This window comes from Dendronephthya gigantea, unplaced genomic scaffold (assembly GCF_004324835.1).
Source record: "Dendronephthya gigantea isolate DGI-Jeju-01 unplaced genomic scaffold, DenGig_1.0 000021F, whole genome shotgun sequence".
NCBI classification, from domain to species: domain Eukaryota; kingdom Metazoa; phylum Cnidaria; class Anthozoa; order Malacalcyonacea; family Nephtheidae; genus Dendronephthya; species Dendronephthya gigantea.
Genome location: NW_021163031.1, coordinates 699,962 through 717,012, shown reverse-complemented (window position 1 = coordinate 717,012; position 17,051 = coordinate 699,962). Strand labels below are relative to the sequence as shown.

Below are 17,051 nucleotides of genomic sequence, written 5' to 3'. Positions count from 1 at the left end.
GGAGATTTAGCAGGAGGCACAGAATAAACATTATACAGTATAATGTCTATATACTCTATTCTGTGATATGGTCAATCAGGCACCGTGAGGTCCGTGATATGCATTGGCATTGGTAATATGTGATTGCCGTTATTTTTGCACCAGAGTGACCAAGCTTTATTTAGCGTTTGACTCGTCCCCAGTAACGATTACATATGCCCAGCGAATGTAATCCGCTGCACGGACTGAAATTATCGCGTTACAACTGGACCGAGCTGAATCCTACTCGACGAAGACGACACAACCCCATTCCTCGCACGGCCAAATAATCTCAAAATTACGTGCCTTATTTCACGATTCCAAATTGAATATACAAAAATATTAACAGGTCCGTTGCAATAGGTGATATAAACCATAACACTGTTCCGTTGGTCCCAAATACCCTGATAAATATCACGAAAGTCAACAAACTGGTTTGTCAGGAATGGTGACCAGACTAACAGAAATAGACAAATGACAAGTCCAATTGTCCAAGTTGCTTTTAGTTCACGATAAAAGCTTCTTGACGTGTGCATGTGAGTCTTTCTGTTTGATTATTTCGAGTTTATGTTTTTTTGCAATGAGAAAAATAATGATATACAACAAAGGCACTGAGACAAACGTAAAAACTGCATGAAATATTAGGATGGTGTAGTAAATTCTTCCTGGAATTAAGAATGCATAAGCTCTTCCATTTGTCTCTTTGAACGAAAAGCTCAGGCCAAACACAAGCATTGTAACGTACACCCATATACACACACATAACCCAACTGTCCGCTTTTTTGTTGCAGCAATTTTATAGGCATACGGTTTGGTAATAGCGACAAATCTGTTCAAAGCTATGACCTGAACATTCAAGAAAGATAAAACAAAAAACAAGAGCCAAACTGCATCAAAGAATACATTTCCCGCTCTGCCAAGCGGCCATTCTGAGCCACGGGAACACATCAAAACCATTGATAAAGGGAGAGTTGAAACAGAGTATAAAATATCTCCAAAAGCCATGTTTATGATTAATAGATTAGAGCTTGTTCGCAGATGTCGATTCTTGAGTATTGCAACGCATATTATAACGTTTCCACAAGCCGTTAGGATAACCAGTAATCCAAGACAGATAAAACCAAACAATTTTTTTCCATGTAAGACGTCTTTGAGATCTGATGTTACATTAACAATCACGGTTGTCATCGCAAATCTTTATAGGTTAAAAGAATTCAATTATGTTAAAATTCTGTCTGAAAAATGTGAAAAAGATACCGCATGGCAGAGTGATTTTTGTTGTCCTAAACACTCCGTTTGGTATTTAATAGTTGAGACGTTTTGGAATTACGTATTGAGTTATAACCGAGCCTGTTTCAGCCCCGCACGCTACGGTAATTAATGCAACCGGATATACGTGCGTTTGAAAACGACTGAATTATTCAATACTGCGATCAGTGCGGCACACGGAGTAATACAGGGACGCCGGAACAGGGGGGAGCAGGCAACTGCCCCCCTTGCCTTTTACCAGCAGGGGTAAGGGAAGCAGAAATGTCCTTTCATTTTAGAAGATTAATTACATTCTATAGTAGAAGTGCCATAAACGAGCAATAAGAATAAAACAATCGTCTAGACACAGAAATTATCTTGGAAAGAGAAAACACGACGATTGCGCCGCTACAGGAGTGCCCTTTCACCAAAACCTCCCCCCTTTGCCCTCGCATCGTTCCGGCGTCCCTGGAGTAATACATCTTTCCCGTATCTTTTTAAACCTAGGAACGCTTTAAGTAGAACCACATCAAAGCACATAGCACGAAACTGACTAAGGATCTGGGCCAAGACATGTAGCCTCGTTTTCGTATTATTAATGCCAACTTCGATCAAGTTTATCGGTCAAAATACAAACTAATACGTGTGTGAGTTTGTTAATGCACGAATGATCGATGCTTTGCATCATTGTATACAACTCATTGCTTGAAAGCAATTATAATATTATCAAACTTATCAAAAGGGCTTTTGTACCACGGTAAAAAAACCACAATATAGCTAGCCTGCGTGCCTTAACTAACCACGAACTAACGTGCGCCTAGGAAGAACGTTTGTTCGCTTGTCACTGATCTTTATATAGTATTACTAAATTTGTTTTAGTAATCCATCTCTTGTTTCCAATTCAGTGCGCGTCATTGCAATTTATGATCGGCGAGAAAACCACATTGATGAGTTCTAAAACCACAACAAGTCAGAGTACGTATTCTAGCAGAAGCATAGCTAGAAGACTATTCAACTTGGTCTTGGTGTTTCAGTGCGAATGGCCACCTGAATGCAAAAACCATGGTTTTACACTGGGCCGGACGAATGACCAAAACCGAGTCCAAACTCATTTGGTTCTGTGTAAAACGGCGTCTGGGGTTACGATTATACACGAGACCGAGTGAATTTAGAACCGTTTTCTGGAATTTACAACCATTTTCACACGCGGTAAAATGGATGAAAATTTGACAGGTTTTACGTGTTAACACGAGGAAACTGAACAAATTCGAGCAGGGTCCCAAATTCGTCTGTCATGACGTCCGAGTGAAACAAACCAAATGACCCACACAGTGCAATGCATGCAGTTATGTTCTGCAACAAGCGTGGGTGAACGACAAAGACAGCTGCTGCGTTTTGGATAATATTTGTCCAAATAATTTCTCTAGTCATAAGAAAGTGTGTTTGTTCAACGTTTACGAAACCACGGAAACGATATTAAAATTATATTCTTCGACAATTTTGAAGATATATTCTGTTACACCCCAAACAATTTTTTAAATTTTATCGTTTCATGTGCATCCGACTGTAAAGACTGAAATTACCTTCGTCTTTCTCACAGAAAAAATGTGTCGGCCGTCACTGTCGGCTACTGCCCAAAATTGTCGAGCTGTCAGTAAGATTTCATAAATGAAAAGAAAGGCAACATGAAAATAAATACGTACCTCAGGTAAAGATATAACGTTTTATAAGTCCACTCCAGATTCAGTTTGCCACCACTGATAACTAATAACTTTCGTACAGCGACTAAACGAAAGTTACAAAGCTTCTATTTGTTGTTTTCATTTCCAGCTTCGTTGTGAACCAGTCGAAATAACACTGATTTCTCTACAGCTGTAAAACCAAGTAAAGTACGCTTCTCGTCTAGTTGCGATGCGACAATCGAAAATTTCGTTTTACCACTTAAATGACTTCATCCCGAAGATCACTTTACTCGCTGGATCAATTTCAGCTTGTTTCTTTTAATGACTCAAAAGAGAAACGCAATTACACCAATAATTTCTTCTTCCAATAAATAACGCCCCAACTGTGATGTGCGACAAGTAGACAAGTAAAAGAGACTGAATAAGCGTCTAAATAATTATATTCCAGTGAAGGCTGTCATGCAGCAGAACGAGTCGATTGTACAAATGAATTATAAAGTTTACGGCATCAGCAAACAATAGAATAAGTCTCACATGCAGCGTCAGGTATACGTAATAATTGCCACGATCTGACAGTCTGCTAGATATTCAAATTTTCTTCTTCAATAGAAATTGCTCGTCCATAAATTCAAATTTGCATAATCGTCGAGAAATTTGCTTTAGTAATCCATCTCTTGTTTCCAATTCAGTGCGCGTCATTGCAATTGAGAAAACCACATTGATGAGCTTTAAAACCATAACAGAGTCAGAGGACGTATTCTCGAAGAAGCATAGAAGAATATTCAACTTGGTGGTTTTTCAGTGCGAATGTTAAATGTTGTTAAATCTGTTTAATCATGCAACAAACATATAGCCGAGTCTCTTCGATGCATTAACATTTAATATTAAGTCACATACGAACTACACGAAGAGTAAATATAATCAAATGCAAAGAGTACGACAAATCATTAAACATCTGTGTTTTGGCAATGCAATAACGTGATAAATGCACAGAATTCAATCTACGTTCACTATCATGGTTTTCAGGTTTTTTATAACGAGAACTGACCATTAACAGCTAAAAACAGTATTGTTTTTTGCTGAATTAATATGAATATCCGTCATTTGTCGCCAGGTTGATATATGACCATTAGTGACGCGATAAGATTAAAAAAATAAGATTAGAAAGGCAAATTGATTTTAGCCAATAATAGCAGTGTCGTCGAATTTGCATCGCAAAAACGGACTGGAAAATGTTTTCCAACACGCATGCGCAGAGACTAGATAAAGGATAAATAAATTCGAAGACTGGGTAAGAGAATGAAGTTAGTTCATTTTTTCTGGTAAGAATCTGATTATCTGAATAACTACTTGAGACAAATTACCTATGACCACAGTCTACAAACTGACAAACTGATAGCCGCACTTAGACAGCTAAAATCCTTAGAATATGATATTTTCATACTCAGAGGCGCGTATTAAAAGAAGTCATTAGCCAGTTAAAAACTGTTTCTCGATCGCCTGTCAAACCACGAAAATAAAAGTTAGTAGAAAGGGTCAAAGGGTTCATTTATCTTTCTTTTTGAGTTGGAATCAGGATAGAAATCCGTGCATGGAGTTTTAGTGGGCACCAAAGTGCATGTCAATATACTCAGTTATGTGCACACAAGCTTGTATTGCGATATGTTCATTTAAATCCAACCGTAAAACATAATCTGGTTGAGGAGATGTAAAAATCGAGTGGATATACCGAGTACAAAGGCAAAATAAAGACATATAATTATATATACTCCAACAGGTGGTTACCAGACGGGGACCTGTATAACTTTTTGTTCGTTTCAAATCTTATTTAAAATATCAGGTAATATACGAGCACAATAACCTAGTTACTTATTTATGGATGTGATAAAATGACTAAGCGAGAAAATAGGCAAGAAATATGATGTGATGTAATCTGATATAACCAAGGTATGGATTATATGAATACGCCCTGATAAACAAGGTCTAAGTGTGAATAAAGTTGATATATTACAAGAGGTTTGAAGATCGAAAGCGAAAGGTTCCATTTAACAGTCAGCTCATTGCCATAAACAGGTATATGTTAGTCATTTCATTTTCAGTCAATTTTCGTGCATTATGTAAATTATGGAAAAGCAACGATGTAAAAGTGCGAAAGAATTTGTTTTATGTTTTGTAAAATCTTACTTTACGATCATCTGAAATTTGCCTTGAAAGTACATCTTTATTCACATTGATTGGCAATAATACGATCGTCATTCAAAGTTGTTTGATTTTAATATTCACTTCATCCTTAACTATAATTTCCTCCCATCAAAGGTTGGATCAATTATCGGATCATGTTATTTTAACGACCCCCCTCTACTATTGGGGTCCTAAAATAGACAGAAATCCTCTCGGCTTTTCGACCTGATCGAGGACCTCAGTCAGGAGAGCTGTTTTTTCGGCGAAAAATTATTTTGTCTAATTTAGGTATTTGATATATCTTATGGCTCGCACTTGATGAGAAGTTAAATGCTTTACGCCGCTCTATTACATCCTCTGTCTATCAAAATACTATCCTGTATGGGTATACAGGCATAACGGCAATATTCTTCTTATTTTTGTAGCAAATTATATCTATACGAGACATATCATTATGGTAATTGCATTAACGTTTAATTTTAGGCACGTTAAAGAATGGTTCAACGTCACGTTTTTGTATTTATGTTCGGATTTTGCTGCATCAGCTTGAAATGTGGATATCTCTTTGCTCGTACGATAAAAAATAAAAGTAAGTTTTCTGGTAATGCCTTTACTCCTGGCCTGCATTCCACTGGCAGAGAAAACGTTCGCTGGCGGAATATTCGCATATTTTGTTGTTATGCAGTTAAAAGTTAAAAGGAAATATGCAAATATTTCGCTAACAAACTGTTTTCCGTGAACAGTCTGAAGAAAACAATAAATTTGAACAGTTAAAAGTCAGCTGTATATTTCAAACAACTACAACCACCCACTTTTCACTCAACATCTATTTTCTGATTATCTTAGTTTCCGAGTTCATCAATTCTCTCCTTTTATTACCTAAAAAGCGTACAAGAATACGCGCCTCAAAAAGGCTTCACAAAACAAAACAAACTTAAATTTGTTGCTGATTGATTTATAGAGTGTAACGAAGCCGTTGGCATCCAATCAGGAGATGTGGACGATGACGATATTACAGTTAGCAGCAAACGTAAAGATTTTAACGTGCTTGATGCGTGGTGTCCTGCCACCATTAACAGGAAACAATATTTTGACGTAAACTTGGGTTTTAAGACAAAGATAACAAAAGTGAGCACTCAAGGTCGTTTAGGAAGTCTTGACAGACATGTCAAGTCGTACAGACTGTACTACAGTATGGATGGTCATGACTGGAAAGCATATAAGACAGATGGTGTGGATAAGGTAAGGATAGTTAGGACATTTTGTGGATAAGATGGGATAGGTGCTATAGATTTGCTTAAGAGGCTAATTCAATGAGGAAATTGGAGGGTGTCTGACTGTCTGTCTTAAAGACAATCACGAGAAATACAGACTTAGTGAACATCTAGATAGACAGTTTAAGCTATCAAACATGCACATTTGACAATTAGAAATAAACCTCACTCATGTTTCGCCCTTTTTTCATGGGAGTGTTTTTGAAACGAGGTTGTGACAAAAAACCCAAAATATGGTACAAAATAAGCAGACTAACTGACTTTGACACAAAGTGAAACCAACAAACAAAGTTTAACAAACAAATAACAGACAGACAACTGAAAATAAAACCCAGTTTCGTACAAGTACGGACGAATTACAGCACCTGACCTGACGGCATGGTGCTACGAACCAGAGAAGTGAGGACAATTTTTGTGACAGTGATAAGAAACTAATGACTAACATGATAAGGAACTAATGACGAACACACTGTAACACAGGTATGTTATTTGTATACTACATTTTTCTGAATGACAAATAATGACAAACTGGATGAGGGCGTTCTCATGTATTCGTGTGGGTTGAGCATCATTGGTATTCCGTTCAACTCTAGTTGATAGTGCATCTCCTCCAATCTCCTACACATTGAGTCCCAAATGAGAATGGGATTTATGTGAACTAGGATGAATTACCAGCAAAAGTGATATGGAAGGAAAACTTGTTAGGAAGGGAGGAATGTTTCACATTCTGATGCAGCTAGACAACGGAAAGTGCCTATTTTGATATAAAAGTTTTTGTTTTTCCAGATATTTAAAGGCAATCAGAATTCCTATGATGTTTCGGATCACATTTTAAAGCCGGCAATAATTGCAAATCATATCAGAATAAATCCAACATCTTGGAAAAACGACATTTGTTTAAGAGTAGAATATTACGGCTGTGACGGTAAGACACCAATTTTATATTTTTTAATACTATTATATTGCAACCAAACGTTTTTCTGCGGGATAAAATAGATGACAAAACACGGAAGTTCGTAGTGAAATAGAGAAGTCTCCTGCTCAAAACAAGACTTTCGTACTATATAGTACAGATATTAAATCATTCAAGTAGCAGTAATATAATCAACGCGAGGGTGATTCAAACCTTACTTTGCTTTTTCAGCCTAAAACGCATCTTCTGACTTATCAGTTATGGTTTGAACAACAAAAATCAGCGCTTGAGGAAGATTCAGTTCAGCGCCAAAATACGACTCCGGAAAGACTGACAATCATATTCAAACCATCCGTGGCATCGCGCGATATCATCGTACATTGGACATTTTTGATGGTCAATGTGTAACAATAGTTTGCCTTGGAAGTTGGAATCTGGAACACATCCAGATACCTTAAGAGTTTGACTGTAGTTCTATTTTTGTATAAATCATTTTTGTATAAACACCGGGGGACAATATACTGGAGTAGATTTACGTCCCACAATAGTTCTTGAAGTTGATTATAATTTATAAAGCAAAGAAAGAAGCTATATTGTGAGAAAGGTGACGAATTTCTTCAACGAAAATTCTGAACGAAGCAGAATAGCGTCATGATCTCATCCACAACGCTACGATCAGTTTACTTGTCGATTGGCACTAGATGGTTACAGGAGTGAATATCGTGGTGTGTGCGCGTAATTAATCGGAGAGCATTAACAAATTAAGAGGATTTGAACAGTTAAAATACTAATACTCTAATGGTTTCGTGGTTTATGAGAATCTAAAGAATGGAGACTGCTGTAACAGTGTAAAGGCTAGTTTCCACTCAGGAAAATTCTCCTTTGAATCGGATAGGACAGGAAAGTTTCCTTTGTGTAAACACCGCCTGAGAACTCACCGACAAAGGAAATTTTCCTGTCCGTTCCGATCCAAAGGAGATTTTTCCTGAGTGAAAACTAGCCTTAACGATTACGTACCGTGATATAAGTGGGATAAAACTTGCCGAGCACAAATTTGTGCAACATCTGTCAACTCACTTTATTTTCCTTCACATACAAGTGTAGCCAATATAAAATGACAAACTGTAATTTGCAGGCAGATTATTGCTAATTGAAAGACCATATGCTACACAGTGATGTTTTCTCCCAAGGCCCCAGCTATATTTAAAGATTCCATCTGACTTAACTTCAAAATGATTTAACTTCACAAATATCAAAATATGCAGAGCTCAAAGACTGTCAGTTGCACCCACCGTAAGATCCAGTGACAAAACGGCAAATATGAGGAAACATTCGTGAATTTATACGTAATGCAACTGAATACTTCTGTTCATCTTTGACGCCATAGTCCCCCGTTGCTATGGCAATGACCTAGTAAAGTAGAGAATGTATTAAACGTGCTTGAGTGAAAGCAACTGGTATTTTCCCACTATTTCCGTACCTTACGTTCAACTCTCCCAGTCTCCTTATTACGCATGCGTATATAAACACCTGCGCCAGCAGTCTTAGGGACGGTATCACATCGGCTGAAAATTCGCAATGGTTTTATTTTCTTCATTTGGCAAAAACGCATATTCAGGTCATCTGAGCGTCTCTCGTCGTCAAACGCTGAGAAATACATATAAGTTTTATTTGCTCGAAGAATTTCGTTGCCGTCTGCGTCTGCACCGACATAACCAATCGACATCGGTGTAACTGGAAGCGGTGTTTTTGTTTCCAGAACAGCATAGTCTTTCAAGCGCCACATTTTAATTATCTTCGGGGACTAAAATATGAGAGAAAAGGCGGTTATATAGACCCAATGTAGTTTAACCAACAATCTCAAGATGAGCTGGTATATAGCTACATCAGACCATTCGTTACTTATTACTCGTTCCTATATATCAAAAGAGGAAAATCTTAAGAGGAGTGTAACTGTTTTTAAAGAACGCGACCGAGATTGGTGATTGGGTTGTATTGGAATATTTCAAAAATTCCAGTTTCAAAAAGTAGATTTTTCTGTCTCTTAATTTCATTAACATTATAGAGTGTAGAGTGGTTCTGTTGTAATTAGTGTAACCATCAATAAAAAGCGGATCAGCATGCACGGATCATGACTGGACGGCTCATAGGACGAGCCTGCAGCGCTAAGAGCTGTGCACTTTGGTTGAGTCTAGTAGCAAGATATCTTTACCTTTCTCTTGCTCTTCCAGATTCGATGAACACGAGTGTTAACGACTTTAGACCAAAGCATTTCTCTGTATCCTGATAGAACACCAACTTCGAGATCTAAGGAATAATAAAGAGCAACTTTAACTATATTGGCATATGAATATAATTTCTCAAACATTGTATTCTGATCAAATGTCCAGTGATATCTCATCTCAATCATCCATATCAACTCTACATAAATGACCCTATATAAATTTCTCGCCTCACTTCCCCACCTATTCCCTTCATTGTTGCCCTTGAACTCCACCCTACCTTTCCGGCGATCGTCAGGTTGCACACAATGAGCAGCAGTCAGGAAGAATCTAGGTCGCAATAAAGCAACTCCACTACACTTCACTTCTCCATTCACTCGTATCGCTACAGCGCTGTTAAATGGAAAACGACCAACACTATTCTCCCGAATACGTAATCTATTATCAGGCAAAAATATCTTTCGCTTTGAGCGGGTATGAGTATTTTGAGGCCCGATATTTTCTACTTCCCAAGGTCCTGGCTCTGGTAACTCTTTGACAGATCCCTTGATTAATTCGCAATTTTCGTCGCTGCATTTCAAATACGACATATCGAATTCCTCCAAAGCATCGCGCATTTGATCGCGTTTTGTCCCGTTTTCCTCATCAGCGTTGGCTTCATACGAGCTTTCGTGATCCAGAGTATTCCCCAAGGAAATGCAGATTTGAATTGAACACATGAATAGTAGAAAAACCCTCGCGTTCATGCTTAAAATTACGAGCATTTGCGTTTCAAATGAGACACACAAATTGACGCAAAACTTCAACATAAACCGTGCTATAAGACTTCCCCAAGGCTTCACTGTTATGCGGCGACAAGAGTTGTGGAATTTGTGGAGTTTGTTTTTATTAGAATTAACGTCGCAGTAGGTGACTGAGTGGCGTGCGCATGTGATATTTACGAATATGGTAGAAAAAATTAACATAGCATGCGTAATTGAGACACGATCATACCGTATGTTCCAACAACGGCATTAATTGGACTTATTCTTTGGCATCGCAGACAGTGACGTACGTGAGCGGAGAAACGAATTCGTTTGATAAGGAACACATTGTCTAAAGATCTTGATTTGTTTTGATTATTCTCAAAGCAATAGGATATATAGTATTTTTTTAAATACTTTCCAAACGCACGAATGAGATTCTTTGATTTTAAGCATAAGGTGCGATATCATCTGATATGCTCCTATCATGAGTGAGATTGCATTATTAAGACTATAATAAGGAGTGACGCAATAGATAAAATTTGCAGCAGAATGAGACTGTAAACAACGGGTTTTGCCGTAGAGCAAACTCTTGCTGGTAGCCTGGTAATGGTGCACGCTAAGCCATGATCATTATTTAGTTTGCACAACATGAAATATCCTAGACGATTCAACCGCAAGACTGATAAGAAAACCTCTGTCTTAAATTGCTTGATGAAATACGACAGTTAAGGATATTTAAAAATACCCGGCCTTTCATTGGTGAAATGTTACAAATTCATCACGGGTTTTTTTATGGTAAAAAAATTAAATTTCCCTAAGGATTAAATTATAAGAGCCTTTTTAGTTGTGATTTCCTATTTCCGATATTGAAACAGATTATGAACAGGAAATATTTCTCATGTTTCGCCAAAGTATGAATAACTATTCTCGACAGGGGAGAAAGTATTTCCATATTGCATTGTAAAGTATATATGCCACCCTGATTTTGAATCAAATGGTTTCTATAAGAAAGTATGACACTTCAGTATTTCCACTCTCGTACTTTGATAGACGTGAAGAATCAAATTAGAGATCAATTATCTATTTCTTGATACACCTTAATTCACAATTCCATTTGGTTTCTATTTCATAGCTGCGTTTATAACTCCATTTTTATTTCAACTTATTGATTTTATCAGCGCTCGGAACAGCTTGATGTCGACTATTACCTGTTGTTGAAATGAATTAAAAACCGCGTGAATCAAAAATGATATTTAGCTAGCGCCACAGCTGAGGAAAATTGATCGCCTTTCAAAAACAGCCAGGGGGCAGTGTCACTGTCACACTCTTAGACAGTGTAGAAATGTTAGATTCAGGAAAGGAAATCGGATTATGAAAATCCATTCCAACCACTGCACTGCAATGTTGTGCCAAAATACACGGATAAGCAGCCAGCGTACGCAAAAATAACTCATTTTTAAGCGGAGACGCTGAATGAAGATTCTTCCAGCTGAAAGGGCCGGAAAAGGGCCGACTTTTAATGTCCCCTACACTGAAGAGGTATTCTGTTTTACCAAAAAATACATAACGTGGTTGACTTGAGTATAGCCACACCAGTGAAAACTAACAAAAACCCGGCGTTTCGAGAATAGAAGTTATTAGAAATTTTCTACCATCAAATATTGCAACACACAATCATCAGATCTCACGTCACAGATCTCTCTGGTTGGAAACCTCGTGTTCGTACAACATTAACTTATAGCATTTCATCGAGATTCACGAAAGCAAGGCTCCCAAAGCGGAGAAAAAAATCCGTGTCGCAGTCGAACTACCAAATGACAAGTAAAAAAACAATGAAATCGCAAAGCAACAAATGCTCTCTACTTGGCAATCTTCTCTACATCGTGCAGCTCCTAAGAATATATTTCTCGGTAGGAAATTGATTATAGTTATACTTCTAGAATACTGGCGTGATTATTGTGCAAATAATTAAAATAATTAGTAAATAATTAGAAAATTATATTCCTGTTGTGGGACCATTCTAAAAATTATTTCGTTCGTTCACAATCGGGTTTAGCATCATCTGACACATTGAGATCTAACTATACATTACACACGGCTTGCTCTATATTGACGCTTTTTTCCAAGAATACTGGCCAGTATATTGAAATCCAACTTTTTGCACGAGCTTGTCCGCTTCATCGGGGCCTCGTCTGGGAAAAATAGAAAAATAAGCTTTTCATTCTGGAGGCCTTCTAAGTGCTAACAAATAATCAACCGACAAATATATTTCGAGTTGAAACGTATTTTTCATGCTTTTAAAAATACTGTTTGAGCACCGTTACTATTTTAGTGACGTCACTCGACCATACTGTCGACTCAGGGAAAAAGGTTGAAAAAGATTCCCGATGGTGGTGAATTCCCCAAGGTGGGGTGGGGTGGGGTCGTGTGGCTGTACTTACGTTCCAAATTTGTACGGAGTTGGTTTAATCTTTTCAGTCTCAATCTTGTGCAGAAGTGGAGTTACGATTCTCCATGCTTCAGCTAACTCATCACTGCAGAAATAAATAAAAACTTTTTCATTTGATTTTACGTTTTAACATTCTTTTTTTTTCGTTCCAAGCAACCATTTTAGCACACATAAACTCCATTCCAACGGTAAAAAGATGATGAAATAGATGAACATGGAAGTTCATGAATATCATCGCATACAGTATATCTTTGTATCAGGAAACATTACCTTCTCACAAAATGCGTTTGGCTTCCAGAAAAGACATCCAGAATAAGTCTTTCATAGGCATCGGGTAACTTCGCGTCCTTTTTAACAAAAAAAATAATAAATTATGTTTGTCTGTGGTCATAAAATTATCTAGAAGAATGACAAAAATAACTGACCTTATATCTGGAGTCATAACTAAGGTCCATTTCGCTAATGATAGGTTCAAATGACATTCCAGCTTCTTTCACCATCATTTTGATGTATATTGCCTGAGAAAATATAAATAAATTAATTATATAACCTGTCAGTAAATAATTAACAACTTTTCATTCAACTGATTTATCTGAAATGAGGAACTAAACCTCTTTAGGTTGCAGTCGTATGACCAGTTCATTTCTGCTGCATTTTCCTCCAAAAATATCACCAGGCACATCTTTAAACTGGACTCTTATTTCTGCTTTCTTTTCATTCAATGCTATTAGATGAACAAGCAGATATGTTAGACCTATTGTCAAACCTTACAGGATGATTGGTTGAAGGATCAGGATTCCTAAAGATTAAGTTTGATTAGGTTTGTTATCAAATCGCATTTCTTGATATTAAGGTTAAGAGTATACAAAGCACTGAAAGCAGCACCTTTCTATACTAACCTTTTCCACATTTAAGAATGAAAGGGACTCCATCCCATCGTTCATTCTTGATGTAAGCAACACATGCTGTGAAGGTGGGAGTGACAGACCCTTTTGGAACTGTAGGATCATCTTGGTACCCCACCTTAGCTTCACCCTCACCATCTGGGTTACCTACATACTGTCCCAACACAACGTTATCTAACGTAATTGGAGGCATGGAACGCAGCACTTTCACCTTACAAAATAAAAAGGAATTGTAGCATGAATTTAAAAAATAATTCATAAAATCCTGTATTGATCATACCACATAACACAAAAATATTAACTATGTACATTTTCATAATTATACCTTTTCATTACGAAGATCTTCGGCACTCTTTGAACATGGTTTCTCCATTGCAATTAGACATAATGTTTGGATCATATGATTTTGAAGTATATCCCTAACAAATCAACACAATAACACAAGATTAGCAACACAGGTAGTGCAAGGGTTTATAATAGTTATATTGTAGGCATACCTGATTACCCCAAACTCATCATAATATCCACCACGACCACCTGTGCCAATATTCTCTTTGAACTGAATGGTGATGTTGGCAATATGATTTCGATTCCAGATTGGACTGAAGATCATGTTTCCAAATCTGACAATTTTAATTGCAAAAAAGAGAGTAGTATAAAAAAAATAAAAAAACCAAAAAAATGTTATGTTATCAGAGCAGCCAGGATTGAATTGACTCCAAAAATACTCACCTGAGCACCATAAGATTTTGCACCATTTCTTTGCCTAGGTAATGATCAATTCTATAAATCTGTTCCTCAGAAAATACATTTGCAACATGATTGGACAAATCTGCAGATGTATCAAAATCCTTGCCAAATGGTTTCTCAACAACAACGCGATTCCATCCCCTTAAAATGGTGGATGAAGAAAATGTTTTGATTTACTTATCTATAATTAAGTGCCATATAAAAAATACAATAATCATATTTATATATTCATTCTTACGTTTTAGACATACAACAATTCTTGATGTTAGTTGTTGTTTCTTTAAAAACTGATGGCGGCAATGCCAAATAAAATACTCTGTTCACAGTTTTACTTTTGTTCAATTTGTCCAGTTCTTTACCAAGGTTTTCAAAATCTTTCTTTTTGTCATAGGATCCTTTGACATAGAAACATTGCTTGAAAAATTGCTCCAGATCTGCCTTATGCTCATTTTTCACCTAAAATGGATGCACCGTGTAATCCATTTCCTTTTCATGGTCATTTGTCAATTGTACAACAGCAATACCGCTGAATCATTACACATTTATAACTCTTTGAATGATAGAATAGCTCACATGCAGACAGTATTTCAAAGAGTCCAATGAAAAAGACCAGTGTAATATATGCTGCTCATGTAGCTGCAGAATAATATGCCAGCAGAGGAATTGTCATGAAATAGTTTTAGGATGATTTAATAATTTAGATGGTATCTGTTCAATCTTTAGAATCTAAGCCTATCATATCATGTTGATGTGTGATCAATCTTGTGCTTTGCTAATTCATTACAATGTGCATGCATTGAACCTTACATTTGTAGAAATGTAAATTTTTGAAGTCAATTTGCATTAATTGTTCACTGATTTTATCAGCTACACAAGCAGACTAGATCTGGTGGAATATTTTAAAATTATCATGATTGTGACAACAATATAATATAAGTTGGTCACTTGGTCCACCATTTACCATTTATTGAAAGCCAACCAAATCACCTAATTGATCAACCCCCCTAAGCATTCTGCCCCCATGCCCCAGATATTTTACAACCCCCCCTGTCCCTGCTTTGCTGGCCTTGTACAGCCTTGTACAGCAATATAAACTGCATTTATATTAAATATGTTACATGTGGAATCAGTTCATATATTTTGTCTATATTCTGCAAGTTATGAAAATAAGAAGCTGTTCTGCAGCTAGAAAGCACCTCAGTAATATATTATTGCATTAGCAAGTAACTTGTTTATACATTGCCAAGTTAAACAAAGTTACATAACTCCATGCATATATTTAAAAATACAGTGACAAAACGAAACGAAACGTCTTTGAACACCTCTTATACAATAAAAATAACAAATTAGACAGTATTTCTTTATTTCTACACAATACCTTGAAATAAGGCTCCACTCTGGATCTTAAAGCAGCAACTGTCAAATCAGATCGCGCATATCCAATAAATTGGGTTCCGTCTGGGAGTAGCTTGTCCTTGAAAAGTTCCCTAAAACATCAATACTTTGTAAAACGACGAAAGCAAGGTGTTCAATGTAGAATCAGAGAACGGCATTCAACTAAAATCACACAAACCATAAGCTTGGGTATATTTTCTTCTTGGCCAAATCGCCCTATAAGACAAAGACATATGCACGGAAGCCAATTATAATATGCCTCAAAATACTAGAACTGGATGTTTGAAGCAGAATATAACTGCACACCTAAAACGGTGAGCATATAAAATAAAACAAACCTTACCGAAGCTCCAAAAATTATAACAGAGGTCATTCTTTGATTAAAATGGTATCAAAATCAACAGCCGAAAGAGAAAGGTGCAGGACTGTGAGGGCGTCTCGAAAATTTGAAGAGCATGCAAATTAACTCAATTTATGTAATAAATAGAACCAACCTCCAAGAGTATTTTCCATAGGTTTGAAAATCCGGTGGTATATTCGCCCTCAGCTGGATATTATCGCCACTGATCTTTGTATTGTACCTGAATACAACTTTATAATTCTTGATGTTAGCCATGTCAGTCTAGAGTAAAATTACTATTGGAATGGCACTCAAAGGAAAATTTCAAAATGAAAAGACCATTTCTCTTTTAAACTAAGTTTAAAACTAGAAAAAATATTCAACACGATATAGCGGTTGGAAGTTGGCGAAAAGGCGTTGCCCACATTTCAAAATATACCAATTTCGCACCGCAATAATTTGGTATTTTTCAACAATAAACTCTTTCGATAAGTTTTACTCTCAGGAGCCATTGGAAAGATACAAAACATTGTTCTTCGATACACGCATGAAAAGGAACTTTTCATTTCGGCATAATAAGTGTGGTGGAGGAAATAAGCCATAACACGAGAACGAGGCTTCCGGTCGTGGCCTAGTGGCCTCGTTTTAGTGTTAGAGCTTATTTGTTAAGTTAAAAATTCTTTCTCATTCGTGTGTTGAAGCAGAATGTTTTGCATCTTTGCACGTGGCTTGTGAGAGAAAAACTGGAAATCCATCTCATTTAAGGTGGCTCTAAATTTAAAATGTTGTGACGTAATTATTGAAAGAGTCTAATCGCAACTAAACTTTCCAATTTTACTAATCATGGGTCGCCATTTCTTAGTACAATGTCTTCAGACTAAAGGGTAATGATCCATTATTTACACTTCTCTTGGGCAATCGAGATCAA

General features: G+C 36.8%; 4 protein-coding genes across 9 annotated transcripts; 1 reads left to right on the top strand and 3 right to left on the bottom strand.

Moving 5' to 3' along the window:
* Window positions 1-23: 23 nt before the first annotated feature.
* Window positions 24-3,067, bottom strand: LOC114521888 (histamine H2 receptor-like). The gene is made up of 2 exons (XM_028542463.1): window positions 2,970-3,067; window positions 24-1,213 (listed from the first exon to the last, which is right to left on the bottom strand). The coding sequence occupies exon 2, from the start codon at window positions 1,204-1,206 to the stop codon at window positions 526-528; it is 681 nt and encodes a 226-aa protein (XP_028398264.1). The 5' UTR covers window positions 1,207-1,213; window positions 2,970-3,067; the 3' UTR covers window positions 24-525.
* A 1,222-nt stretch (window positions 3,068-4,289) lies between these two features.
* Window positions 4,290-8,224, top strand: LOC114521853 (lactadherin-like). Of its 6 annotated transcripts, none has more exons than XM_028542416.1 (6): window positions 4,290-4,470; window positions 4,726-4,788; window positions 5,613-5,718; window positions 6,091-6,371; window positions 7,190-7,328; window positions 7,548-8,224. In XM_028542416.1, the coding sequence occupies exons 3-6, from the start codon at window positions 5,625-5,627 to the stop codon at window positions 7,550-7,552; spliced, it is 519 nt and encodes a 172-aa protein (XP_028398217.1). In that variant the 5' UTR covers window positions 4,290-4,470; window positions 4,726-4,788; window positions 5,613-5,624; the 3' UTR covers window positions 7,553-8,224. The 6 variants fall into 6 exon arrangements, with proteins under 6 accessions (XP_028398217.1, XP_028398214.1, XP_028398218.1 ...); XM_028542411.1 differs by lacking the exons at window positions 4,290-4,470; window positions 4,726-4,788 and adding exons at window positions 4,820-4,895; window positions 5,265-5,417; XM_028542413.1 differs by lacking the exon at window positions 4,726-4,788.
* Window positions 8,225-8,357: 133 nt separating this feature from the next.
* On the bottom strand, window positions 8,358-10,591 carry LOC114521820 (inactive serine protease 35-like). Its single transcript, XM_028542363.1, has 4 exons — window positions 9,819-10,591; window positions 9,529-9,623; window positions 8,797-9,120; window positions 8,358-8,726 (listed from the first exon to the last, which is right to left on the bottom strand). Exons 1-4 carry the CDS (start codon window positions 10,501-10,503, stop codon window positions 8,595-8,597), a joined length of 1,236 nt encoding a protein of 411 aa, XP_028398164.1. The 5' UTR covers window positions 10,504-10,591; the 3' UTR covers window positions 8,358-8,594.
* A 1,531-nt stretch (window positions 10,592-12,122) lies between these two features.
* On the bottom strand, window positions 12,123-16,277 carry LOC114521906 (glucose-6-phosphate 1-dehydrogenase-like). The gene is made up of 13 exons (XM_028542478.1): window positions 16,127-16,277; window positions 15,962-15,999; window positions 15,767-15,875; window positions 14,627-14,844; window positions 14,371-14,529; window positions 14,136-14,261; window positions 13,964-14,057; window positions 13,633-13,849; window positions 13,345-13,457; window positions 13,159-13,251; window positions 13,004-13,080; window positions 12,726-12,818; window positions 12,123-12,476 (listed from the first exon to the last, which is right to left on the bottom strand). Exons 1-13 carry the CDS (start codon window positions 16,154-16,156, stop codon window positions 12,389-12,391), a joined length of 1,455 nt encoding a protein of 484 aa, XP_028398279.1. The 5' UTR covers window positions 16,157-16,277; the 3' UTR covers window positions 12,123-12,388.
* Between the last annotated feature and the right edge of the window lie 774 nt (window positions 16,278-17,051).